At 41.9% G+C, this 27,857-nt stretch overlaps 1 protein-coding gene across 3 annotated transcripts in view; it reads left to right on the forward strand.

The window, feature by feature from the left end:
* The window catches only part of PPARGC1A (PPARG coactivator 1 alpha), a gene marked incomplete at its 5' end in the record, with an annotated part of 168,642 nt that overhangs the window by 112,792 nt on the left and 27,993 nt on the right, over nt 1-27,857 (forward strand). For all 3 annotated transcript variants that reach the window (XM_082050544.1, XM_082050545.1, XM_082050546.1), the window contains 3 exons: nt 24,583-24,777; nt 25,740-25,862; nt 26,758-26,962. In XM_082050544.1, the coding sequence (XP_081906670.1) occupies nt 24,583-24,777; nt 25,740-25,862; nt 26,758-26,962 (523 nt within the window). The remainder of the gene's footprint in view (nt 1-24,582; nt 24,778-25,739; nt 25,863-26,757; nt 26,963-27,857) is intronic.

A 27,857-nucleotide genomic window follows, 5' to 3' on the forward strand; every position in this document is an offset into this window, starting at 1 on the left:
AAAGCCTCAGAGCTATTTGCAAAGTGCTGGTGCTTAGTGAATACTAAATTACATTTAGGAAATAGTCTACTGCTACCAGTTATACTTCATTTTTATTCTTGACACAGACACCTAAATCAGAGAACAGTAACATTTCAGAGATTATGGTAGCAGTTTGGGTATGTTCCAACACTATAATAGGATCAGAATTTTAAGGCCTTTTTTATTATTACCAATAGTCACTTAGTTTCTACTGCAGCGTACTTTGTAGGGAATTACAGCTTTTACTAAAAAGATTAAAATGCTATTATGCAAATGATTGCAGTATGTTATTATGTTTACAAATTAACATCCATGGCTCAACACACAAATTAACTAACTATTCCATCTATATTATTAAGGATTTAATAAAGTAACTGTTGATAAAAATGAGGAGCTTGGAACAGTTAATAGGAACTGATTGTGATTTAACATAGAACTTAAACATTGTGTTTAATGTTCTAGATGGTATAATGGCAGAGTAAAGCTTATCAAAGTGCTTAGAAGAACTGAGATTGTGTGCACGGCATGGCAGCATGTCTGGGGCCTCAGAGAGCATGAATTAAACAGCTCTGGGCAGTAACACAGAGTGAGCAGCATATTGTTGAATCTGAAGGTTGTACAGGACCATCTCATATCAACATGTAGTTTCCTGCTCTGATAAGTAGGGTTTTTTTGAAATTCAGATTCATACATATTGAGTGTTTTACATTATGTTTTACATGATAAGCACAGGTAGGGAGGGTACTTGGGAACTTGCGTCCCTCTAAAATGCATCCTGTAATGAAATGTTTCTATGGCAAATGGGATTTCACTGCAGAGAGTATCGCTGTATGGCAGAAAAGGGGAAGGCTGAGTTCAGTCTGAGATGACTTTACAAACAGCACTGCAAATTGCTATTCCTAGCAGTTCATAAGAGATCATAAAAGCAAACAGATAAGAGCTACTGAGGTCCTAGAGAAATGAATGTACAGTATGTGCTTACAGGATAGATTTAGTAGGGAGACAGACAACATTGTAGGTTTAATACAACAATAAACATAAAAGGCAAAAGATGCAGATTTGGGATAGGAAACTTTATAAGAACAATAAAAGGTAACAATGCCTCATAAAAACCGTTTGCGAGAGTAGGAAAAAGACCCTCAGTTCCAGGAGAAGAAAACAGTGGAGGCTGGGCTAAAGTGCCAGAATTTTTATATTGCTAATGGAGCAATGTTACCCTCCTTGTATGTTTGAATGCTTCACCTTTTCCAGTGTCTCTGACCTGACTCAGGTTTCTACGTCTCCTAAAGAGGAGACCAGCAGAATAACATCACATCTATGGGGATGATGTATGTAAACTATAATCTATGGCTAGCTATGCTGAAATTTAAAAAGGCTCAAGCAGTAAGTGGAATTTATTTTACTCGAACCAGCTGCTAGGTAATAGGGAAGAGTTTATGCAAATGCTCTGTATCAAGCATTAGCAAGGTGTTCTGCTGCTCCCTTTCCGGCGTGGACAAACTACAAACTGTCTAAATGTGTCTCTGTTTTAAAGCAAGAACCTTGCATGTTGTTTGAAACCTTCAGGCAGAAAATAAGTCCCAAATGAGCAAAAAAACAATTGCTTTGAGAGCTTATTGTTTGATGTATGAGGCCACCAAGACCATTCCCCAGGCATCTGATCAAGAAAATGCAAGTGATTGCTTTCGCAGTCCCATTAAGGAGATATTTCACCTGGAGCAGCCATGGCTTGAGGTACCCACGGTGTCTCTGCTCTGCTGAGCACCTGTCCTTTCTGCAAGAGGGAAGGCTAACACTCACCAGAACAGTAGTAAGCTAATTAGGTCATTAGACGAATGTCTTGGCCTGTGTTAAAACCAGCCCTTGAGGACACTGTGTTACACTCTGTTCCCACTGGCTCCGTATCTAAATACAAACTGGTGTCAGCTGCCATACAGACAAAAATGCAGTAGCCTCCTTTCGCAGAGGTCATCTTAAATCCACTTTGGTCACAGTCACACTCCACATCTGTTTTAGTGAGATGCAGCTTCTTAAGGTGGCATTTGGACTTCATAAGCACGCAAACAACCGAGCTATAAATTGCTACTGCTGGAGTTATTTTGAATAAGTGTATACTGTTTCATATTTATAATGGTGAGGCTTCATAATATTCACAGTGAATATATAACACAGATCAGTTCAACAAGCATGAAATTGTATGTTGTCAACTTGTCACATAAATAGAGCCATATTCTAGCTTACGATAATGTTGAACTAAATATTTTCTCCCTAGAACTGCAGAGAGGGTCTCAAAAAAGTGGGACAGAGGCTCTGTCTTTTAGGAAAACACAGGGACATTGCAAGTGTGAAGTAAATATTTCTGATTAGATTTTTCTGTTTTTTACTTCCCAGCTTGCTTAACAACAGCAACAGAAAGTTTGCCTTTCTTAGACAAATGCTAATTGGCTAAACTGTTAAATTTATTTCCCTTAATGGTTTTATTTCTAGTGTAACCTCTTTTCTTTTTTTTTTTTTTTTATTGTTGCTATTTTTGCACTGTGCATCACTGCTAATTGCTACTAAATGCTCCATCTTAACCCTGGCGTGCTCTTTCCCTGCTGCCCCGTCCCACTTAACATTAACTCCGGCCCATGCCATTACAGGAGGATAAAATCATAGCAAGGCTTAATTTAGGATTTTTTTTTTTCTTAGTGCCACTAACCTATTGTGTATGTGTAGGTCGGGAGGAAGAAATCGCATGGAGCAAATTTGTTGCAAGGAGAAAGTTTTAGTAGTGACTCATGTAGAACTCTTTTTTCCCCCTGTGAGGAGAAAAGAGACAAGGGAGAATGTATGTGTGCACATGTGTGTCTATGAAAACTTATCCACTTGTAGCTCTTGTTATACTACAGTGGTTAATACTCAGACACATCAGAAATTTGCAGCCTTCCTGGAGCAGTGCTCCCTGCCAGATTTTTGGGGTGTTTTTTTCTCCAGTGTCTGTTCTTTATTTTGGTGGCTTTGTGCAGGTGCACACAGGATCCTAGTGCCCACGTTTGGCGGACTGCAGCACTGGCACGCACGGGGATCGGGCTGTGCGCTCACGCGTGCTCAGCCACGGAGGCTGGTTTCGGGTGTCTGTGGAAAGCAGCACCTTCGCAACACGTAGTTGGTGGCTCTGCCTGAGTGTTCCATTCTGACACCATGGAGCAACAGCCTTCTTTCATAATCACCACTTTGTGGTGATGATGGGTCTGAAAGTCTGTGATTGGAGTTAGCTTTTTACCACATGCAGTAATCACTGGGGTTTGTTTATCAAAGCACAAAACCAAAACCTATAGAGATTTTGGTGTTGTCCTGAATTCTGAGCTGTGTGATGCACTGGAATAACATTTCCATTTCCTCACACACATCTGTGCTTTTGTGCTTTACTGTGAGTAACGCAATGGGATGTTGGTCCATAACGGGTACTTCTGATCACTAAGATGATGTTCAGAAGAACAGGGTATTTCTGTGGGGAGCCACAGTGGCAGCCTTGGCCAAGTGTTGTTGACTTGTTCATTTATGACAGCTTTGAGTTGCCTGAACTGCTCACAGCCATCTAGCTCATCACATGAAGTACAGAAGGATCAGCCCTTCCAAGTTTGGTACAAGGTTAGGAGTGTCAACTGGGCAGAGAGAACTTCCTACACCTCTGCACTTCTGTCTGCTCCTTGAAGGCTCAGCAGTATTAAATCTTCATAGGCATTTGGAGAGGTAGTCCATCAGGTTGTCTGATGGACTGCAAATCTCTCCTACGGGAGACACACTTGCCTGAAAATAGAGAAATTGGGTGGAAAACTTGTTTCTCACCCAAGAGTTTACCTGCAAGGAGGTGGTGACAACAGTTATCTGGAGGATTGGTTTGGTCAGAGGAACATTCTGCTTCCCTGTGAGCTGCTAGAAGAAACAATCGGAGTTTTCTCCTGGGATAGTAGTTTCTTCTAGAAGTATTCCTAAACTTTTGTGAAAAAAACAGTTGTGTCCAAGTTGCTGTTTAAGCGGTGACATAATGATCTAGAAACTGCATTGGAGAGCGTAGGTAATAAACATTATGGAAGTGAGACTTCTCACTGGGATTTTTACTCTAGTGACAACGCTGAGAGTTTGCACTTTTCCACAGGGCAGTCAGTGACCCTAAGTGAAAAACACGTATGATAAGACTATTAAAAGTCTTCTAGTATTCAGGATTTTTTTAAAAAATAAATATGCATTAGTTGACATGGGACATCTAATTATAAGGTGCTCTATCCTGCCAGGCCCTGTGTGTTGAGACTGAGTGAAGAGGACCTTGGGTCTATTGTCTCTACTTCAGGAGAGCTTGTGGGTGAGGTGTGGGCAGCCAGGCAGTGCAGGTGACAGTGTGGCTGGTAAAGCATGAAGAATGAGTTTGGAGCAGGGGAAGGTTTCGCAGAATCACAGAGCGATTGAAGTGGGAAGGGACCTTGGGAGGTCATTTGTTGCAACCCCTCCTGCTCAGGCAGGGCCACCCAGAGGTGGAAGTTGAAGAATGATTTCTGCAATTCCTCTGCTGCTGCTTCTTCCCCCTTAAAATGGCACTTCATTAGGCCTGGTAGTGAGTTCCTGATCCTATTTGGAAAACCTTACACTATAGTCTTGAGCAACTGTAGATTCTCCAGGAGCCATGTCTCTGTAAAACAAAAGCCCATCATGACCAAATCCTAGTTTTCAGAGGAAGATGGCTGGCAGGCAGGAGTGTTCTCAGTCTGGCCTCAGTTTTCATGTCAAATTTTCATTTAGGGAAACCTACCACTTGGGCTAGTCCTAGCATCCACAGGTACTTAGCTCATCCATTTCCAGACTTGTTGGACTAGGGAAATCTTAAAGTTGCCAAGTAAAAAAGGATGCATATGCAATTACTTAAGTGTTATTTTAAAAAACAATAGCCTAAGTACATGCTTATTAACATCTGGTTGGATGTGTCCTGTAAGGCTGTTGACCCCCCAGGCACGCACAAAAGAAGCAATAGGCTTTTATTTCTGCCCATCTGAGGGAAACTTACGCATTTTTTAAATTCTTTCTCTGGTTTTATATTTGCTTTACTTTTTTGCCCCCACCAGGATGGTGTGGATTTTCTTGGCTGTATTGACTGTCCTTAAAAGCCTAACAAGCACTCTTCACACAAATATGAAGGTATCAAGCAAAATGTTACCGATTGTCACCTCAATTGCATCTGGAGAAGAGCCAGAAAAACTTGCAGGTTTTTTTTTTCTAAGGCATAAGAAAATATTGCACAGGCCTCAACATGACAGAGACATTCATCCATTTCCAGTGAAAGGGTGTTAAACTGCTTCTGCTCATATGTGATGGGAGTGTTGCCATCTCTTGTCATTCTCTTTGCTGTTGATCCCACTCTGGTATAGGAAGGGTCAGGTCAAATGCCTCTCTGGAGACCAGGTCTCCCATTTGCAGCAGGAAATCTTGGGCAGAGAGGATAACGTTACAAAACAGTGGCTAACATTACAAAACAGCTCTGCTGCCTCTGGCGCAGTCTAGAGCATCACAGACCAATAATTCCTATCATGTCACTCTTGCAGGACCTTATTATCTATGTTTTTCTGTAAATCCGATCTGAGACTGTCATTACCAGTTTCAGGTAGGTGAACACCATCTGGGGGAAATAACCATGTGCCAGTGATGGGCTGGAGGGGGCTTTTGTTAGTTAATCATCCCTGCCTTCCCTTTGATGAGTTAATTTGTCTGTTGAGCCATGGAGGAGCCCCCAAGAGCTCCCAAGAGCCCCTTGTTAAAATTCTGCCGACAAATGGGAAGATAGGGATGATTTCACTCTTTTTGCTGGAGCCTGTGCTATCTATGATATTGCTAAATCATCCGTAAGGCATAACTTTCTATGCAATCTTTTTGTTACAGTTCTGGCAGCACATTACTTCTTTGTGCATTTACTTTTTAAACATTGTCACTGGATACCTAACCCTCCTGAAAATCTCGTGCCATGTATTAAGGTTAATTGTAGTACTTCCATGTGGCATTTTCGTAGCTGCCATACCTCAGCTATGATACCAAGCTACACTCATTTTTTTGTTCCCCCAGTTTTTTGTTGTGTTTTTTTTTTTTTTTTTTTTTTTTTCACTTACTCAACACAGGCTTTATAGACTTGTCTCATGGTAATGCCTGAAAATGCTACTGGGCTTAGTCTCTTTGTATGTAGCAGTGACCAGCCCATCCCTGTTTTATAGTGTGCACTTTGAAATTCTCAGAAGGAGCAAAGATAGTGAGAGAAGAAAAGAGCTGGTCCTTGCAGCTTGTGAGTGAAGACAAACTCGAGTTATTTTTCCTCTGCTGTCTAACTGGACTCTTCTTCCTCCCAGCCAGCTGGAGGTGGTTACAGCCTGCTGATCTTGCCCAACCCAGGGAATGAAGTTCTAACCTACAACACAGCTAGGAGATGCTCACTTGAAGTTGCAGTTGTGTCAACATGATTTGGGACTACTGAACCTGGGGAGAAGCTGCCTTACATAGTACATCCCAACATGGAGACTTGTTTATCTCCAAACCTAAGAAGAAAAATAATTAAATTGAAAAAAAATTTAAAACAAAACAAACAAGCACCCCCAAAAGACTATGAAGCTAAGAAATACTGTCATTTGGAAAACGCTCTGCTCCAGTTTTGACTAATCAGACAGGAGTTATTAGCTCTGATACAGTGCTCTTGCAGGCAGATGAGGAGTTCCTCTTGCCAGGCAGTAACTGTGTCTCTGCATAGTGCTGATGGCTGCTGTCAGTGGATTTATTAGCTTTCACTCAATATTGATGTTTCTCCTAGGTTCCGTTTGGAGGGCAAAATCCCTCCTGCTAAAACAGAGGGAAAATGATGGAGGGGCACTGGAGTAAATCTGGAAGGGTCAGCTGGGATCCTACCAGTTTATAGGCTCTGGTTAGAGCTGACCATGATGTACCAAGCAGGTTCCTGCAGAGTTAATCGATGTCTTTGTATCATGTTTTCAGTTCTGGGCTGGGAAGGAGTATTTGGCTTCATCTTGTCCACATCTAGATGGTGTCCAAGAAGCTGCTCTCTGCTGCAACTGCCCAGGGTGCTTCCCCAGCATGCCAGGGAGCAAGAATTATGTTGAGGTCTCCACATTGAGTCAGTTCAAGTCCTGTATGGTCAGAGCTAGTAGGCCACGGAGGGCTAACTCTCTGCTGGACCATCAGCATCACCTTCCAGACGGCTCCCGGCACTTGCAGCTCTATGAACACAGTCCAGATACACTTGAACTGTCTCTCTGTTGACACCATCTGGACCTAAGAGGGCTTGTTGAGGGCAGCCCCATGCTGTATGTAAATGGTTATTCTCTTTCTCGATCTCTCACAAGATTAGAAACTTCAATTTTTAGACTCAAAGCTGAAAGAGGAAAAAAGACCTATCCCTGAACTTCAACCTATAATAGCTCGTATTTCCTAAACTGTGTTTTTGAAAATTGTGTCTATATATTCTTAAAGATGTGCTTTGGCCCAGCAGGCATGTCAGAAACTTTTTAGAAAATGGCTTTTGTGGGTAGTGAGCTTTTCTGGCAGTCCAACTTGAAACGTCCAGGAACGCTGCCTTCACCAGCCTGTTACTCCAAGTTGTACCACACCTTTAGCAGGAACCTCAAACTGAACCCTTCCACTTGATCTCCCTTTATTCCCTTGTATACCATCATTCCAGCTTGCCCTCCATCACTATAGTGTTACCTATTTGCTGCAGCTTCCATCAGCTTGCTTTTTTCCTTTACCAGAATTCATAGGGAGGAACAAAAATCCACTCATGTCTCTTGTCCTTCCCTACACCTGCTTCTGGGAGTGCAATGACAGATACCAGTTTTATTGTGTGCCAATGTTACCGCTCTGTTTACAGCAGATTTAAGAGTTTACATTAGGCCACAGTGTTATCTTCCAGTTTTCCTAATTCTATCTGCTGGCAATCCCAGCGATGCAGTTGGGGTGGCTGCCCCTGTCCTAAAGGAATTTGTGTCAATTTCTGCAGGGACAAATCCTCCCTGCACTAAACCGCTTTGCAGTATTTGCTCAAACTGAAATTTTGACACAGACATTCTGTCCACATCCACCAGGACAGATCGCCTGTTTTTTTTTCAGATGCACTTGGAGGTAGATGCATTGGAAGCTGCCTGTACCTGGCTGATAACTGAGACTGAGCGTCTATGTAGCACGATCCATGCCCTTTTCTAATTTGTCTTTGAATGACAAATGTGTCTTCACTGAGTCAGCAGAAGAAGAGATCCTACAGTAGAACTCATTGCCCTTCTATCCCTTTTAAGTGAGCAGCTCAGTTTTCCCAATTCCTTCCAAAAATTAGTCTTTAAAAGAGCTCTTATAAAGATATTCTTCAAATGTATTGTCCAGAACTGCATTATATTCTCTAGTTATTTCCAATTAAGACTCATCATGTGCTGTTATTTCTTTAGAACCCCTCCTTAAACATAGTGGTATGTTCCCAATTGGAAAAAAAAAATCTTTTTGAAAATCAAAGTTGCTGGGATTTGGTGACAGTCCATGAGTCCTCACCGCTCTTGCATCTAGAGAGTCAAGTATAAGAGCAGAGTGTGGATGACCTCAAAAAAGAAAAGCAGATTTCATTGCAAGCTTCTGAATTTCACGCAGGAACCATGCACACGTTAGCCAAGGTTCTCTTGAGAGGCTTTAAGACAATAAATTAGTCAAATTTTGCATGGCTTCAGTTTTCATTGTAAGTGTTCCATTCAGTTCTAAGATAACACCTTTTTAACTTTGAAACTGCAAACTGATAAGCCAGCCCTTTCTCATGGGAAACACCTTAGTAAAATAACTGTCTTTGTGAGGAAGATGGCAGGACAATAGTGTAGCATACTAACATGCTTGTTTTCAATAGCAAAAATGCTCGTAGACTTTGAATGAAAACGACAAAATGTTGCTGACTGCTATTTAAATGTTTGAATGCATCTGAATTACTTCTGTGCAAAGAAAATGCATCTCCTAGTGCCAAATTTGTGCACTGTAGAATTCTTGGAGATGTCTGCCTCCTACTTTTTGAATACTTGTACCTTTGGATATGTGCAGGTGTCCTTTATGGTTCTAAATGCTGCTCAACTAGTGAAGGATCAGGGCCACTTTACCTGATGTTCCCCCTCTCTGAAATCCAATAATTGTTTTGCATCAGGGTATAATTGTACCTGTAGGTATTAGACAAACCTGGTAATTCAGAGTCTGTAACTCTTGACTATCTTCCCAAATTGAATTCCATGATTTGGTTAGATTATATCTTATCTCTAACCTTCTTGCTTCAATAAACACACAATATCTAGCCTGTCTTCTCACACCTTATACACAAGGAAAATCATCAAGACTTAATCTGTTGCTGGCATTAATGACACGATTCCTCATCTTAATTCCCATTCACGCTACCTGATATCCCACAAATGCCTTTGAGAAAGTGTTTCATCCCTGATGGTGTGCCAAAGACACTTTCTTCCTCCATCACTGCTGTTTGACTTCTTGTGGGCTTTGTAATGACCTTTGCAGGCTGTGGTGGATGACACAGTCTTACTTACAAAAGTCCACAATCAGTGCCACACCTCAGGTCAGAAGATCCATAACAGCAGATCCCTGATCTTGAGCTATTACTGTATCAAGAAAGTGTAGCCTTTTCACTAGCAAAGAAAATAATGCAAAAGCATGCAGTTAAAAAGGGGGGCAGCAACACAACAGCTTTTTTTCCTCTGTTTTTCTGTCTGGAAGGTGGTCAGACATTGCAGACACCCATGCACTGCTCTCCCATGGGTTCTGCTCCTCGGGGCCTGCATGCAATACAGCTGCTGTCACAGCAGCCTGATGGGGACAAACAAGGGTTTTTTTGTTTCTAAGTACTATCCATATTCTAAAGTAAAATGTTTTCTTCTGTGGCTTGTAGTAATTTGGGAGTCTTTGAGATGAAACTCTGCTGAACCCTCAGTCCACTTTCTCCAGCTTATCTTTCCTTGGGCAAACCTGTCTGTGTGACTATCTGTACAGGTAATGACTTACCCAGCCAGCTTTGGATGTTTTCTGGTTTTTATCTTCCCAAAGTAAGTTATGCAGAGAGAAGGCCCCACTCAAGTAATACGCTTTGTGGACCCTTTGCCTTTCCAAGATGCTCAGTTGCTGTTACAGCATTTTCCTTGTGTGTTTTGGGGGGTTGGCACAAGTTTTCATGTTAAGCTGGATGTTCTCCTTATTAAGTTTTGAGCTGAGCCATTAGTGTGTTTCTTCCCGCTGGTCCAGACTTGTTTCTTTTGCTGTAGTGCACTGATGTTCTCCCTAACATCTGCTACATTGTACAGGTATTCTGTGGCTTTCTGGTAGGAAGGTACATCTAGCACAACTATCCTTGTTCTGTTGTGGCCGTTCACTACTGCCTCTGTGTTAACTTTCCGTGGAGGACTCCATTCTGGAATGCCACTAATAAGTAAGCAAATATGATGGAGACTTTTTCAGTACAAAAAATGGCAAAATCACCAAGTTCCAGGAATGCACAAAATGAGCCTCCCCTTATTTATATTGCTGTGACTCAAATACTCTTGACAAGCAGTTTCCAGTCTTCTTCTGCCAGCTGGAAGCTCAGGTGCAAGTGCTTTGGGACAGGAGCTGTGTGCACTGTTGGTGTCCGTGAAATGTTGTGCCCTGCTTGGAGGGAGAGGCTGGTGTTGCTGGTTGGAGCCCTGCCCGTGGGCACTCTCTGGCCTGGACAAATTAATTAATCTCTGTGCATCAAATCCCCTGCTATAAAGTGAGGATTATAATCCTCCTTTCTTGGTATTGTCTGTTTGAACTGTGAGTACTTTCTGCAGATACTTTCCATTACGATGTGACGGGAGATCATTCAGTGCAACAGGGCTGTTGTCTGGGTAGTGCTAAAGTAACACTTAACCAGGAGAAATTTAAATTGCAGGAGATGGATGGTAAGTTTAATCATCATCATGGAGATGGAGCATTATTTTTGCTGCATGACTGTGGAAGGAAAAGCTGAGAAAAAAGTAGCTAAAGTGACTGAGTGCATATTTTCAAAGACAGGGCTTGTTCAGCAGCCAGGTGACAACAGACATGTTGTTTATTTGACAGAGAGGCTGTGAACTTAACTCCTTGACTCAAAAAGAAAACTTGTTTCCCAAATGAAGACATATGGAGGGTTTTAATGGCAGTTGCAAGACATGTGGCTAGGTTATGCCTCTATGCGTGATCTTATAAAGGCACTGGGTATATATCTGGTGAGGGAATCTGTGAATTCCACCACTATTTAAGAGTGAAAACATTTCTCACCCTGAAAAGAGAGCAAAAGAAAAATTGTGTTTGAGAGGACAGGCCCTGCCAGCTCCGCAGCAGTCAGATACGATGCCGGCCCAGCAAGGGAAGGAACTTCTGTTCAGTTGCATGGTTGGGTTTTAGCTTGACCTTGCCCAGCTGTGCCTTGGGTCTTTAGAAGTTGGCCTTACTCAAGGTGTGGGTTTTAAATTATATTAAAAGTCACAGTAACACCAGGGAGAGGAAAAAATACTTGGAAAACATGCTAAAATACATAACTGAATCAGCTTCCATTTGGTACCCTTGTTACAGCAATCACTCAGGTACCCAGACTGGTGAAGGACATGGTGTGAAAGGCAGTGGGCAGGAATTGGTGAGCAGAGGCACTTGCTGCAGGACTTCTGATGTTCCCCATCAGAGCTGGTACAGGGAGTGCCCACGGTGGCATTACCTGCAGAAGTGCAGAGAGTGGGGGCAAGAACAGCAGCGGGGACGTTACACCGCGTGGCTGATTTCTGCAGTGATGTCTTTCAGACTGACTGTGTAGCACAAGTAAAATGGATGTGAGGGCTGAGAAAATTTGTGCTTCGCTTTGGAGTTTCATTGTTGTGATATCTTCTTGTTTTCAGTGACGAGCAGATAAACGGGTATCCTGCTTAAGATCATAGAATCATAGAATGTCTTGAGTTGGAAGGGACCCACAAGGATCATGGAGTCCAGCTCCTGTCCCTGCATATGACAACCCCACAGCTCACACCATGTGTCTGAGGGCATTGTCCAGTCTCTTTTTGAACACTGTCATGACTTAAAAAGCACTGCTTGTAGCTGTTAAAAAAAAAAAAAAAAAAAAAGCTAATTTTACGTGTTTTAAAGTTGAGGTGGCTTCATGAAAGACTGGACTGTAGGGTCTTGCAGTTTTACCCCAAAGAAAACACTCATAGTTCAGCTGGCAGGGAGCAACGTCAGACTGTGCAGCCGTGCCTCTATGTGTGAGTCCTCTTGCAGCACCAAAAAACATTTGGTTTTCTTCTAAAGTTCTGGGCAGTGAGCTAAAAATGTCTCACTCAAATACGCGTTTTGGAATTTCAGAATTAAATGTAATAAAGCAGATTTTTATTTTTACTCTCTTTTGATGAGACACGCAATGAGAAAGTGAGGACGTGGCGTTAGAATATCTTTTGATTTGCTATTTGCTATGAGTTAAACATTTATATTTCAAAGAAGCGTTTGTACCTATACCGAGTGTTTGGCAAATCCAACAGCTCATTAGATGTTAACAATAGCAACGCTGCTAAATACAAAGGATTCATAGGCAAAGTACCCCTCAGGCTATATCTCTGAGAGAAAATGTGGCAAATAGAATCAGAAACTAATTAAATAGTCAGCTAAAGCGAGCATAACTTTAAAAAGCTCTAAAACTACCAAAAATGGAAACATATTACAGTTATCTGCATTCACAGTGCAGAACAAGTTTGGTAGTATTTAAGATAATTCTCTAGTGCCTGCTATTTTTAGTCCAAGGGTAAGCTTCTGTAAGAGCCTTTCAGCGTTGCATCCCTTTAACCTGGCCTAACAAGCTAAGCCAGTAAGCTGTCTGATTTCCGCCTTAAAGGAGGCAGAGAGATAGCTAAAACAAACCATTTGTGGTGAAAACACTCAGGCTAGCTTGTCTTAAGAGCTTGCTTCGTATAGATTTTATTTTGGTTTATTTTCCAAACGCCCCACTATTAAGCATTGCTTGTCGGAGACCAAAATGTCAGGCTTTGCTGTTTGGAAATCATAGAAGCGCAGGAATGAAAAGGAGGATTTTATAGACCTAGCCTAATGGAAATAAACATCCTCGTGTTGCCACCGGTGAAACCCAATCAGGGCTGTTTAGGCTATTGATATCCATGTGTCTGAGGAAAAAGGAACATATTTCGTTTTTCTCGGGGAAGGAATGGCAGACATAAAGGGTCTGATTTGCCTTCTCACTTACATTTAATCTGTCCTGGTTTAACTCCATTGACTTCGCCGGGTGACGCTTGGTTTGTGCTGCTCTAATCCAGGGGAGTTGAGCTGGGGCCAGTGTTGTGCTGCCGGGGCTGCCGGGGCTTGGGTCTGGGGCACCTTTGCTGTTGAAAAAGGGGCAAGGGCACATGCGGCTGTAAAACACTGCGGTTCTCCTTGCATGCTGGTGCTTTGGAGTGCTTCAGGTCGATAAAACTTTGCAATATATTTCATTTACAGATAGCTCTTTTTTACTGGAAATACTAGGTGGGTTCCACCCCCACTCCCTACCTTATAGGATAAAATGCAACTGTATTTACTTTCTTCTCTTTCCCCTTCTCTTTTCTCTCTCTCTTGTTCTTTTCTTCCTCCCCACCCCCCAGCCTCTGATGGTGTGTGATCCTGGCATGCTTACAAAACAGGATTTTATTGCTACCTAAACACCAGTGGTCGCACCCGCTCCTCTCAGCCAGCTGAGCAAGACTTCAGCACAGTATCCTGCCCTCTGTCTGAAATAGCTGGAAATGTCAATTTAATAGGATTTCCCTTCCCAGGACAATGAATCAGGATTGCCGCTCTTTCATCTTGGGCTGCTCCTAGTCTGCATCTCCCTTGCCCTCTTTCTTTGTCCTCATTTTGGGTGCTGATAGAGCAGGCCAAATGTCTCAATACAATGGGAGGACATCTGAGCCAAGAAAACCTTGGCTATGTTGAAGCCAGTGACCTGCAGGGTCCCACCTCTGGTTTACTATTCAAATGGCTGCAATTTAATGACTATTCCTGAGGTCAGGTATGTCCTGTGTGGTTTTGGCTGTGCATCTAGCGGCTACATAGGCTTGAATTATAACTTGGGTTAACTTCAGTAGGAATAACTTTGAAGATGCACTGACATGAGCACATATATCAGAGCATTTCCAGTAGGAAAGGATGTTCATGAGCGCAGTTTCTACTTCATTGCAAGATGCACCCAAGCCACATTTGAACTCATCTGCTTAGTCATAGCAATGTAGCGCTCAGCTGAAAAACTCACTTGGTAAGTAGGAAGAATTGGCTCTTACTGGCCTTGGGCTGGACTGCTGTTAGTCGCAGGCCAGGCTGCTCCACGTAACAAGTATGCAGGAGCTGCTGCTCTCAGTTTCAGCATCAACATACCCAATGAGCAGAGGACCAGGGCCTCAGCTGGTATAAATCTGCATAGCTCTGTTAAAAGCCATGGAGAGGCCCTAATTTACAGTGGCCCTAATTTACAGCTGAACATCTGGACCCAAGTTCTTTTGGTTACTAGCTGGATTAAATAGAAGTACCCAGAATTATTTATTTTAGGTTCTGTGGCAGCATCTCAAAGCCCAATTGTAAATCAGGACACTATTGTGAAAGGGGTTGTGTGAAAACATAACAAAAAGACAGTCCCTGCCTAAAGGAAATTGTGGCCTAATTAATAATGGAACTTAGTGCATTAATAGGTACAGCTGGACTTGACTGCTTGTTATGGGTCATTTTTAAAGACACAGGGCAAAAAAAAGATGCCTAGATTCATTTTCACCATTTGTGATGAAAAAGGGACCGGTTAACATCGAAGCCTCGCAAAGAAAAATGAAATCTTTTACGTTGTACAGACGGAGCGCTGGTGATCAAGAGCACACACTTTTAAAGGACTAGCAGAGAATGAGCAATATGTTCAGTTTTGACTAAGAAATAAATAGAAGAGAGGCGACTGTGGTGGTAGCTGTAGCATGCAGGACAGTATGCATGTGCTACATAACTCTTCAAGGCTCACTGAGGGTAGATGAACAAGGAAGCTTTAGCATAAACTAGCACGTTAGTTTTACATGTTAGTGTCAACCCCATTTTATCAACATTATCTATGGAGACTAGTAACTTCCAGGAAACTTAGAAATGAGGCAACAGCCGATGAGCTCTAGAGGAGGCTTTGCAAAAGATAGCTCTTCAGTGATCTTTATATTTTTTTTTAAGGTTTTTGGTTTTAAAATCACCATCTCTAGTTTATGATTCTATTCGCAGACACAAAATTGCATTGAAAGAACATTAAAGTCTTGGCACCTAGTGACAAATCAAGGAAATACATAGTTAAGGATATTATGAGACATCTAAACGAATTCAAATGCTTAACTGGTGGAAAATTCAGACGCATCTCCTCATCCTGAAGAGTGTCCTTGGTGGCTGTAGGGATTTACCAGGATGCCCTGTTCAGTTGCTGCTTTTTGAGGCGAGTGCTTATTTGCCTGCTGGGATAAGCTTACATTTTGTTTTCATGGGACTGTAAAAGCAAACTGAAAAGTCTGGCAAAATGTACCAGTGACCTGTGCAGTGTTAAACCCTATACCTGTTAGCACCTTCCTTACTCTGGCATCTCCACATTCTCACTTGGTGCTTCATTAAAAAGGAAACTTTTATTGCTCACAGCCTGGGATGCTCATGGTAAAGGTACCTGGGCTGTTCTCTCAGCTGAGCATCTCCTTAGATACAGGGATGCCACCGAGGTTTTTTGAAATTTCTTTAGCATGGTAAGAGTAGAGCCCACGTATCTACTTTTTTTTCCCCCTTCATAGTGATTTCCTCAGGGGGGTTTTTTGGTGCCTTTTTTTTTTTTTTTTTTTTTTTTTTTTTTTTTTTTTTTTTTTAGGGCTAACATCTGCTACCTTAATTTATTTTATCTAGCTAAACCACCTCTGTAAATGGTATGTGTGGCACTCAACACATCTGCTGGTATACAGCCATTGCTGTGACACTAAAAGACAGGAGTATAGCTACGTAGGTGAAACATATAGAGTAAATGCATCTTTGTCCTTGTAAACAAGTTTTTGTGTTGTGCCTGTATAAACTCTTTTAGCCAGCTCAGACCAGATAGCATCCATCCACTTAGATCACAATAAAAAATGATGGGAAGCCCTGATGTATTAATGATGTACTGATCCATTCATGCTGCAGGTCTAAGGAGAACTGGTATTTTTCTTCCCATGCAACATGACTTGTATTTGTCGTACCTGTTCAGCAGGCATGGTGGGTAGGTTTGATGAAGCTGAACGTGCTGAAAAATTAAAACATCGTAAAAAGCATTTAATGAAGTTGATACTTTACAAATGCTAATTTTCTGGTCAAATCAAATTCTAATTTTCTAACAGTAAAAGCACCAGATAGAAGTGTCTTATTTTGCAGTTTAAAAAGGAATTTTTGAGTGTGTGTTCTGTTCGCACAAACACGTTTCCACATAATTGAACAAAATTTAGAAGTATATGTAAACTCTTCTCTGCTATATTGAATATAATTTTAGCCTGAAATTTATTTTTGTATAGTCATAAATCTCTAGAAAGAAGCGGGGATTATGATAGACATCCTGACGCATCCAGTGTAATTAAAACTAAAGCAAATGCAACACTGAAGTGGAGAATGAACAAAAGCAACAAGATTATGCTTTATAGTTGGCAAAGGAAGGCTCTGTACTACCACTCAAGTGCATTTTTTAGAAATGTCTGTCATTATCAAGAGGAAAAATAAGTTTTTATGTCCATTACATGTGTGAAATAATCATCGCAAAGTATATGTAGCTTTTTTTTTCCCTGAACGTGCCATGCTGCCTAACAAAGGTATATGAGTGTTGAAAAATTTTATGTCGATGCATAGAGGGATTAGTGTGGGTACCATAAATCAAGCAAATAAATAAATCTGAGCAAGCAGTGTTTGAATTTGGACTGAAATACTGCTGACACTGTCACTCAAAGCTCTGCCACAGGGAGAGTCCCAAATATCTTCCTGACCTGATGCTGTAGCCTGCAGCCTTCCTGCCCCCTCTTCCCTCTTTCTGCAGTACCCATTCCTTGTTAGAGCTATGGATTGGGACCCTTGGTTGGGAACCATGACTCTCTGCCCTCCAGTATATTTTAAGTGCATAATAATAATAAAAAATACCTGTCTGGGTTGTTGCTCAGGACCATATCACGTGCATGAACAACTGATTGTCTGTAAAAGGGACACTACTGCTGGCAGCCAGCAGTCACCTCCCCGTGTCCTTTTCTGGCCATGTTGCACATTGGAGGAAAACTTTCTTTTTTCTGTTGCTCTTCATCAAGCTCTTCCCTTTGCACTTCTGCCCTTTTCATGCTCCTGTTTCTCCCTAACAAAGACTTAGGTAGAGTTTTGTGGCTCGGTGTGGAGCTTTGCCCAAACCTGACCCGCCATGGGCTGGACAAGATGTGCCAGGTCTCCTCTCCCTGCAGCTCCTCACCCATGAACACCGCATCGTCTTCCCCAGCCCTGGGCGAGGCAGCAGGACAGTGTGTCCATGGTGTGCCTCAGTGCTGTGGGAAAGCGGTTCCTGCTAAGAGGTTTGGTAATGTTTTTACAGTGTCAAGTCCTGTACAAGTTAAAAAGCCCCTCTGGTGAGCTAACCCAACATAGGTAATGCATTTATTTAGTAATCAGAAAATTAGCCTATGTAGTCAGTAAATGTTGAGGCCCAAACTGCTGATAAGATGATTTGCTTTCAGGTGTTTTCTCAATATAGTGCTCAGCATCAAGTATAAATTGAATAGAGTGACCTTTTGATACTGAGTCAAATTGACCGTGTTTCCAAAGATTCTGCGGTTGCAATTACTATAAATTTTTGATACTGGGTCTACCACCAGTGCTCTGATTCCAGCACAGCAATATCTTAGCATTGGTCCCCTTTACACAGTCAATGGCATGATAGCTTGCTTTTAGATTATTTTTTGTTTTCTCTTTTCCCCAGAATCAAAGATTACTATCATACGGGGGAAGGATGCAGTTTACACAAATGAAATGGAAATGGCTTGCAAAACGTGAATGAATGTTGGTCGGAAGATGTAAAACAGGTTACAGGTTGCTAGCTGGATCCTCAGTTTGCCAGATGAATAAGTCAATTAGTAGCTCTTCAGTTTATTAGAAACTTAATTGCCAGGCTGTAATGGAAACTTCTGAACTGCAACAACTTGTTACAAGCAATAAAAAAGTGGCTTTGTGGTAGAAGAATATTTAGTAGGCTTTTTTTTGTTTGTTTGTTTTAGCAGGCTCTTTTAAACTGACATGTTTAGGTTAGATTTTTCACCTGAAAAGATAGACCATCTCACAGGAGCTGTGGTGGCATTACTGCAGGTGATGAAGGGCACAATCTTAAAGAAAACTCTCTTTGCAAATGGCCTGTACAATGGGTTTGCATTGTGGTGGCTTAATCCCAGATTCTTGACAGAAGTTTTATGAAGTCTGGTGAGCATGTCTTCTTTTAAAAAGAGAGAGTAACCTGAGTTCAGATACCAAGAATAAAGAGGAGAACCTTTTGAGACTAGAAATATACGCCATGTTGAGTATATGCGTAATAAGAAGTATTGTTAATTTTATGTCATCGTACCCTGGAGAAGGGAGGAGGGGAATGTATGCTGCGGCTGTTCCCATCTCCTTCAGCCTGTGGACCTTGCGCAGGTCCTTCCTGCGGTGCTGTAATGTCCCTGGGAGTGATGCTGGGAGGTTATTCTACTCCAGGGACCTGGCTCTGAAAGTTAAGCATTGCAGTACCTGCATTGTGTGTAATTACACTGTTTGTTTAACATTGTTTTGGAGGAGAGTGGTATGGCAGAGCCAGGTCTGTACAATATCCAGAAATCCAGCTGCAGTAAAGCTTTTACATGAATAGGGGGACATGGTCAGTCCTAGAGATGAGATATATTCACAGTCCGTATGTTGGGGAGTGTGACTGCCAAAATCAGAAGGCACGCTCTGCATTCAAGTGGTCTTTGCCTACAGGGGCATGTGAGGAGTACGAGTGTAGCTGTCTCCTTCAAGAAGAAGAGAAGATCTCTTATTTCTTCCCATACCCTAAAGGCATTTGCACAGGGGTGGTGATAATTAATCCCCACATTTATACTACATATAAAGAAACCTGGCTGTAATTTTCTCCTAGTGGGACTCCATTTTGTTTTTAAAGATAATTGATAGCTCTGGACTTAAGCATTTCAATTATGGGAGTGTCTCCTGGGGACCAGACTAACAGACCTTGGAAAAACGTTCTAATGCAAATGCATCATGTGGATTTTTACTGTAAGACAGCTCAGGATGCCTGAGGATTTGCAAAGGAGTTGAACAGTAAAATAAAAGCTGAAATACATAATATATATAAAATAAATAATGGCATGGGACTGGTTGTGAGGAGGTAGAGTGGATCAAGTGGTTCACCTCTTGGACCATTGATTCCTTTTTGGCCCGGGGAGAAGATACTGCCAGCTACAGCCAGCTCTAAGTTGAAGGAAGGAGAAGGAGGCACTTGCCTTGGACAGCAGATTGAGAAGGCAGCACAATGACCATGACAGCACTATCTGCACCAGTGCTGTGGCAGGTTGGCTCCTTCTGCTCCAGACATGGGAAAGCTTGGGCTGTAATTCTTCCCTTTCACTGTCCCTGACCTCAGCTCTCATTTTTCACCAGCAGGAGCAGGAAGACCAGCCTGCATCCTAGTCCCTGCCCTGCGTCTGCCTCCCTGCGCTCCTGCCCAGCCTGCAGCTCCTGAGCTTGGTTGTGGGGCCAGGGCTGAGATACCACCTGCCCCTGCTGCAGGTTTGTTGACAGGAGGTACTCAGGGCTGGGGTGGTGTTCGTGAGCTTTTCAGGGCCTCTGTGTCCCTATGTGCAAAATAGGGCAAATCTGTACCCCTCGTTTCTCTTAGTGGTGTGAATCTTAAGGATGTTCTTATTCCAAAATGCGTCATTAAGGAATTAAATCCTGTTGGAAGTCCCAGATGTGCTCACAAGGCCTTTTTTGTGCTTTCGAAAGTAGTACCATAATGTATTAGTATTTTTAGAGCACTTGGATATTTTCAGCTGGAGGGAAATCTTTTATTTTCTTTGTTAATAGTGCTATGAATAGATCTCAGGCTACTGAGGAGAAATGAGTCGATATGTTGAAATGGTGATCCCTCATGAGTTCAAATGTACACCTGGCTGCTCTGAATTGCTTGCTGAGCTGGGCTGCTGGAGTGGTGACAGCTTCTACCAGCTGTGGATCTGTCCCAAAGTTTCCTGGGCTTTTTACAAAGATGTGGCAAGCTGCCACTACTCCCAGCTCCTCGGGGCTGTGGATTAATGCCACAGTTTAGACCCTGATCTTTCAGTATGAATCAAGATCGTCCCCATACACCATTCAAATTATCGATAAAGAAACTTCAGAGCAGCAGCATCATTCATTAGCTGATTTCACTCCTTGAGATACAGTAAGCAAAAGCTGTGCATGTGATCATCACAAATGAAAGGCGGAGGGAATCAACCAGAGGGAAAATGTTGGAAGGTACTATTAACATTTGGAAAAGCTTTTCTAAATGATGGGCTTGACCCTTTTCTGGGGTGAATCAGCATACCCAGGCTGACTGTGAGAGAGCTACAGCAGACTCTTGTGTCTGGACCTCTGCAGGGTGGCTTCAAGGTTTTCAAGAAAGGGTGTTGGTGTAGATGAAAGACGAGAGGGCCGAATCTTTGTTACAGCTCAGTCTTAGGCACCTGCAATGGGATTGCTGACAAGCAACGTGTATTACAGACACAAATGCTAACCGTGAGGTTGAACACGGCTCCATCAGTAGGCAGAATAAGCAAAGGGGAAAGAATTATCAGGGGTAGAGGATTTAAATACCTTTGTGTGGGTAAATTATCAACTCATTTCTTATAGCTTTTTGCTGGCCAAAGAGAGAATATCTCTGGAGGCATTTTACTGAATACAGAAACCCAATTAGAATAAGATTATTACACAACTAATAAAGTGTTTTCAGACAGAGAATTCTTTTTAGTGCTGTAGAAATATTAAAGCGTTTTAGAGCAAAACATGTAAAAGCAGAGAAGAGAGCAGTTAGAAACTTTTCATTATCTTTAGGCTCCTAGATCTCTCGTTTTTTGAGGATCAGTTGATGTTCTGTCAGCTTACGGTGCTAGCCGGCTTTCCCCATTGCGTTTGCCCGTGCACAGTGACACCGATGCCAAATTTTATTTCTTTTCAGAGCTAATGTCATTCTGGATATACAAGGAACATTTCCTGTCAGAAACACCGAAGTGTGTGCATTCAGTGGGGTACTCTGGTTCCTTCCCTTCTGCTGGATGGAAGTCTACAGGGTCAGAAAACCTCTTGGCCCCCATGTCTTAATGTTAAACTAACAACCAAGGGTGTGAAGAAGTTCACACGGTTTGGCTGGGAAGTGATGCATAACTGCTTCTGAATTAAAAACATCCATTAGTTAGCAAGATGCAGTCATTACAAATTGTTTTCATAAGTGTTTAATAATTGCATGCATTTGCCATGCAGCTCTACGTTCCAGATCAGCCTCCATCCCTTTTTCTTACACAATGTAGTTCATTTAGATGGTCTAAATACTTAGGATCTCCTCCTTTAGAATAAGCACACGCTTTCAGTGTGACCCTGCTTAGAAGTTAGGGGCACGGCAGGGTGGGATACTGAGAGCCCATGGCGCTTCCTCTGAGCTCAGTGGAGATCGAAGGTGCTCAGCTCCTCCTGACCCACCGAGCCTGTGCGACGTGCGGGTTGGATGCCAGTCTGAAACAAGAGCTTCTCTGGTGACACTGCTGAAACGGTGCAAGAGCCTGCATTTGGCCATGGTGCTCCTGCTCCCCAGTGCTGTCAACACCAAGACTCAAGTTGTGATTGCAAGGCAGAAAGCTGCTGCTTCGCTCATTATTGCACAGACGTTGATGTAGCCGACCATCTCTCCCTCCGCATCTCCCCTCAGCACCATTTCTGCTGTATCTAATAATTGTGTTTCTTTATAAACAGTAATTTAGGACAATTAGGAGCAATAGCAGAGTTAAACCTTTGAAAGGTTATCTGGCAATGTCATTTTCTTGACTAATGTGTTCCTGCTGCCATGTCATTTGTGAATAGACATGTGTTAGCCAGCTAGTGTGCTTCATCTGTGGTGACTTTGATTTATTTGCTCTGTAAATTGGGACTGAAGCAATAATGGAAAGTGACATTAATTGTTTAACAGAGTCCTCTTTGTCACATCCTGTGCTTTCTCTGGGGTGTTTGAATGTTGAAACTTGTACAAAACTAATTGAAATTGCTGTGATGAGGACCAGTGTCCACTCAACTTTCTGTTCTTGAATGTCAGCACACTTGAATGTCTGTTTAAAGCACGAGAGCTGAGCAGCTAACAGCAAATATCAGGGTTTCTTCTGGCATGCTGTTATTAAATAAGGCATTCCCCGTTAGAAATAGTAACACTTCCAGCTTTGTTGTCAGCTTTATAAGCTGCAAGGCTCAGTACGGGGGGGCAGTGGTGCACCCCACCAGCTGGAGAACTTCCCGGTGCGGGGCTGCAGGTCAGGCAGGCAGAGCCCCCCAGTTTCCCCAGGGCTGAGGGCTGGTTCTCCCCGTCCCACCACCTGCGAGCGCTTTGAAATGCCGCTGGAAAAAAGTCAGTGCTCTGTTACATCGCAAAGCACTTTTTCACCTGGTAACACCTTTTTGTACTCTTCTAGAAGTGGCACCATGATTTCATCTTTGCATCTCAAAAAGTAGCTGTGAAAAGCTGCATTTGGAGCACAGTTTTATTTGCAAGGTGGCTTCCCTCTGCTTTCCATACTCTGCTCACTGAATTATCACAGCACTGTGCATATGTCTGCGTGGTACGGTGGAAATCACCAGATACCCAGACTTACACTCTCTGTCTCAGTGGCCAAGCTCCTTTTGGCCTTTTAAGTAATTGCTTCTCCTTAGCATTAGCTTTGCCTGAGTGTTTATTTGTTTCTTGGGGATGATGCTGTAAGCACCAGAACAGTCTGTGCTCTGCCATAGCTTCCTAGCTGGAAGACAGAGCTTTTCTGTAAGAAGCCGTGAGGTGTGATTTGGCAGAGAAGCCTGGCAGGAGGAGTTATCTGTGTGGTTTATGAGCATCTCTGTTCAGAGTCTGGTAGATACAGTATTATTGAAAAAAGCCATGCTATTGGGGATACACGGATTCACCTGATTTTTGTTTTCTCTTCTGAGGTATTACTGGCAATGATGTTTTTTTATTGACTTTTTCTTTTTTCAAATGGACAGCTTTTTGTTTGTCTTACTGGTGTGTTCCTTGCTAGTTCACTTTTAAACGATGAGATTTGAACTTAGCTGAAATCTCTTTGCAGTGTGTATCTGGAGCGTGATGAACCACTCTGAAGGTGGTGGAAAAACTCCCAATTTGATATCCCTAGAATCAGTGAAAGGCTTTTCATTTACTTTAATAGCACTAGGATCAGCCTAGGAAACCTAGATAATTGATCTGTCAAGATCAATTTCCAGTCTTTCTGAAAAATAAATATAATGATTTTTACACAATTCTATTCCTTAGAACTCTCAGTACTCTAAAAATCTGTACCTTAATATACAGTAGGGACTATATTTCATTTAAAAAATTGGAAGCCATTTAAATTTACTCAATTTGACAAAAGAAGTCTTGTTGCTGAAATAAGATATCTAATATAAATTAACATCTGATTAGGAATTAATCTACTTTTTATAATTGCAGTCTGAATTAGATAAATGCATACAATAGTTGCATTGAGCACTCAAACGACGTAACTCGAAAGGACAACTTCAAAGACAACCTGCCTCATACATTTTTTTAAAAGAAACCCAAGAGCTTGTCATTTACAATATGAGTCCTGATGGAGAGTCTGATGCTGAAATGCTCAGAAATGAGAAGCTGCTTGTTGGGTTTGGAGCATGGATTTCCATGAGTGTGGAAGGGAGGCCCTTTCCCTCTTACAGCAAAGCCACATATGTGAACAAGTTTTTCCAGATTTCACTTGTGATTCATTTTGGTCTTCTGATGAGCTGTCTTATTCTCTGATTCTTGTAGTTTTGTCAGGTCAATTAACAGGTGTTCAGTGTTGAAAAGAGAAAGAAAGAGGCAGCCTGGGCTGACACCATCACTAGGTGTCAGCAGTTTAGGCGCGTCCTGTAATACAATCCCTGGGTGATTACTTCTCATTGTTAACACTTGACTTTTTTATAAAAAAGTATTGTGGAAGAAAAGTAAACTGAAGCAATACACAGCGACTGCCAAAAAGTTTCTCCTGAACAGAGAGATGGATCATTTTATTGCACTTAATGACGTCTTCTGAGATGCTGTTGCAGGTTGCCGTTTCAAGGGCTGATTTAATTGTGTTTTGACTGCTTTTTCACATACAGGGGCATCATTTTGTTCCTTTTCTCTTCTCACCTGGTTCTGCTTTTTTGTTTTGTCCACTCCCACAGAAGATAGATGAAGAGAGTGAGGCAAACTTGCTAGCCGTTCTCACTGAAACACTGGACAGCATCCCTGTGGATGAGGATGGGTTGCCTTCATTTGATGCACTGACAGATGGAGATGTGACCAACGAAAATGCCGCTAGCCCTTCCCCAATGCCTGACGGCACCCCTCCAACTCAGGAGGCAGAAGAGCCGTCTCTAGTAAGAACCCTTCCTACTGTTTAACAGGAATTGGATGTGCCTCTGGCTACCCGCTGCATGGGTATGATGTAGTCACAGTAAGGTCTGGACTTTTCATTTAGACTGAAAAGGAAAATCAAGTAAAGAACTGAAAATTAAGTGGGGGAAAAAAACCCCACCAGATAGCCATAAGATGATTAATAAGGGAATCTATTAAAAAGTGTGTTGAAGAGATTGTTTTTGAGATTCTTGTGCTAATGGCTGACACTTTTGCTTATCATTCTGTTCAAATAAGTCAGGGTAATGGCTTTTAATTCATATTTCATTTCTTGGGGCTCTTCCTGTATGTATGTTTAGACATCACTTTTGGGGATCTGTAAAGAAAGACCCCTTGAGTCTGGTGGGATGTAGCCCTAATGTTGTGCTTTTAACATTGATTTGACCAGTAAGCACCAGCTTAGTACTAATCAGGGCAAGCCCAAACCTTGACTGAGGATGTGGGTGAAACCTTATATGCGTTTTGCTCAGTAAAACCGGTCAGAGACGCGATTCTGTTTCTGCTGAAAGCCCTTTATCACTGGCTTCTGCGGAAGCAGGGCCAGATATGTGCATCTTGATGCTGTATCCATTAGTCTGTTAAAGTTAACATCTCTCTTTAGATCAGAGGCCTCTCCTGTCAGACAGATTGCCAAGAATTTCATTTTGCCATGGATTTAGAAATCCAAGGCCCCTGTCATTTCTGCCTGCCCTGCAGTATACTGCAGTAAAGGGAGCAGAAATACACTGCCAAGCCCGAAGAAAATGAAATCTGTTTACTCCTGGGAATATTGAACCTTTCTTTCTGTTTGGTTGTAGTTTGCTTGCTGAAATTGATACAGCTAATTTTAAGTAACTATGCAAAAATGTAGGTAAGTCATTTTAATCCATAATGATGCATAACTTTACTCTTTTCCTTCCACCTCCCTTTCCCTATGTGTTTGTAGCTTAAGAAGCTCTTGCTGGCTCCAGCCAACACTCAACTAAGTTACAATGAATGCAGTGGTCTCAGCACACAAAACCATGCAAACACTAATCACAGGATCAGAACAAGCCCTGTGGTTGTTAAGGTACAAACTTAATCTTTGTAATAACAAAAAAAAAAGAGTATAGCAAGGTCTTTAATGTTTACAGCAACTAAGCAAGCAGCAGATCTATATGTATTGTATTAATCTGCCTACTATCCTGCACCTGCTTTAGAAAAAAAAAAAAAACATGAACAGATTATAGACTGGGTTGCAGAAGTTCACCTGAGCTCCTTTATGCTCTGAATTTTTCATTTATGCTTTTTCTCTTGGCACAGTTCAATTGTAGTCCCACCGTCTGTTACTCTCACCTACTTTATTGATACACAGAGTAGTAGGGGGTACTATAAAATTTGCTGATGGGCTGATGTTGTTTGTGAGATACTCCAGGATGCAGGACTGCCATTTTGCCAGCTGTCTGAGCTGAGAAAAATGACACTGGATTCTTGACAAAAAGACATATATCGGCCATTAATTGGATAGAATGGGGGCTCTGACATAATTCTGTTAGCAGGCAGTATTAAACAATGTTTGTCTTGCTGTTCACTGTAACTGAAAACGGAGCGTTTAGGGGTACTTAAGAGAGTTGTGAATACTGGGCTCAAGCGATCAGCAGCAAATTAAGGTTTAAACCAGCTTATTTTTTTGTTCACAGTAAAGGCGCTGTAGGGTCTTGTTAGTTACATGTTGCTGAGTAGGAACATTGAAATGTGGGAGAAATGAAATAAAAAGCTGCATAAATGTCATTTAGGAATTTTAAATGTAATTTTCTTTCCTTGTTCTGCAAACAATTATTCACAGCTCATAGATCTAGTACACTTAGACTGAACACTTCATTGAAAATCTCATCTCTTCAGAAAACCTGTATCTATTCTGATAAGGTTCAGCTCACTAATTTTAGCTTTTTTTTTATTTTATTTTATTATGCTCTGTTTTTAAGACTGAGAATTCATGGAGCAATAAAGCGAAGAGCATTTGTCAACAGCAAAAGCCTCAAAGACGTCCCTGCTCTGAACTTCTCAAATATCTGACTACAAATGATGACCCTCCTCAGACCAAACCAGCAGAGAACAGGAACAGCAGCAAAGAGAAATGCACCTCCAAAAGGAAGCCTCATCTGCAGACTCAGACAAATCATCTGCAAGGTAGGTGTGGGACTGCAGAGCGCAGCTTTGGTACCAGCAGTAATGCTGAAATACCACAGCTCTGAATACCCTCGATACCTCTTCTGTTCTTTGGATTAGTATTGTAAATCCGGCATCTCTTCTGCATAGGGAGAATTTTAAAACAGTGTAATGAAGTTAGAATTAGTGTGCTAGATTTAGCTTTTAAGCAATTCTAATCCTGTCTCTATCACCCTCAAACTCAGAAAAGGAATCTCAGGGAGAAAAAATTTTAACAAATACCGTATGTTAATATACCAAGTTAGCTGGAAATATTTATTCAGAGAGTACTGTACCACGAAGAAATCATTATAACCCTAAACAAGCTGGGCAGGCTGGTTCATTAGTGACTTTCTTTCTGGTTTTGCTAGTGTAAAACTGAAGGCATTGTTAACCTGCCACATAGTCCTTAAGAGACAATAAATAGTGCTCTCACTGCTACAGAGAAAGCAATAAATGTGTCATTCCTGTTAAAGCTGGAATGCCGGTTTGTAATTTTATTTTGTAAATAGTTGAAAGTTTAGCTGCCATGCTGATCTTTCTCTCTCTTTTTAGATTCTTTATGGCCAAAACTAAACAATTCTGTTGACTTTTAGTGTCCTCTGGTGCCTGAAGAACTGGTCTATATTACAACTACCTTCTAAGGCAGACGTGCAAGAGCTTAAAGACCCCTCTCTTGCTTTCTCTTCCCCTGCCTGTTTTCCCAAGATAAAGGAAAGCTGTAAAAGCTTGCAAGCCCAAAGGGAGCTTTTTTAAAGTTACTATTACTTTAAAATACATCTGTGTATTTATATGTTGTACCAGCATTTAGAAGGCCAAGTGCCTGTCTCAGTCACATCACTGCCAATCCTGGATGACTCCACTGAAGTCAGTGGAA

Source organism: Streptopelia decaocto (genome assembly GCF_964273445.1).
Source record: "Streptopelia decaocto genome assembly, chromosome: 4".
Lineage (NCBI taxonomy): Eukaryota > Metazoa > Chordata > Aves > Columbiformes > Columbidae > Streptopelia > Streptopelia decaocto.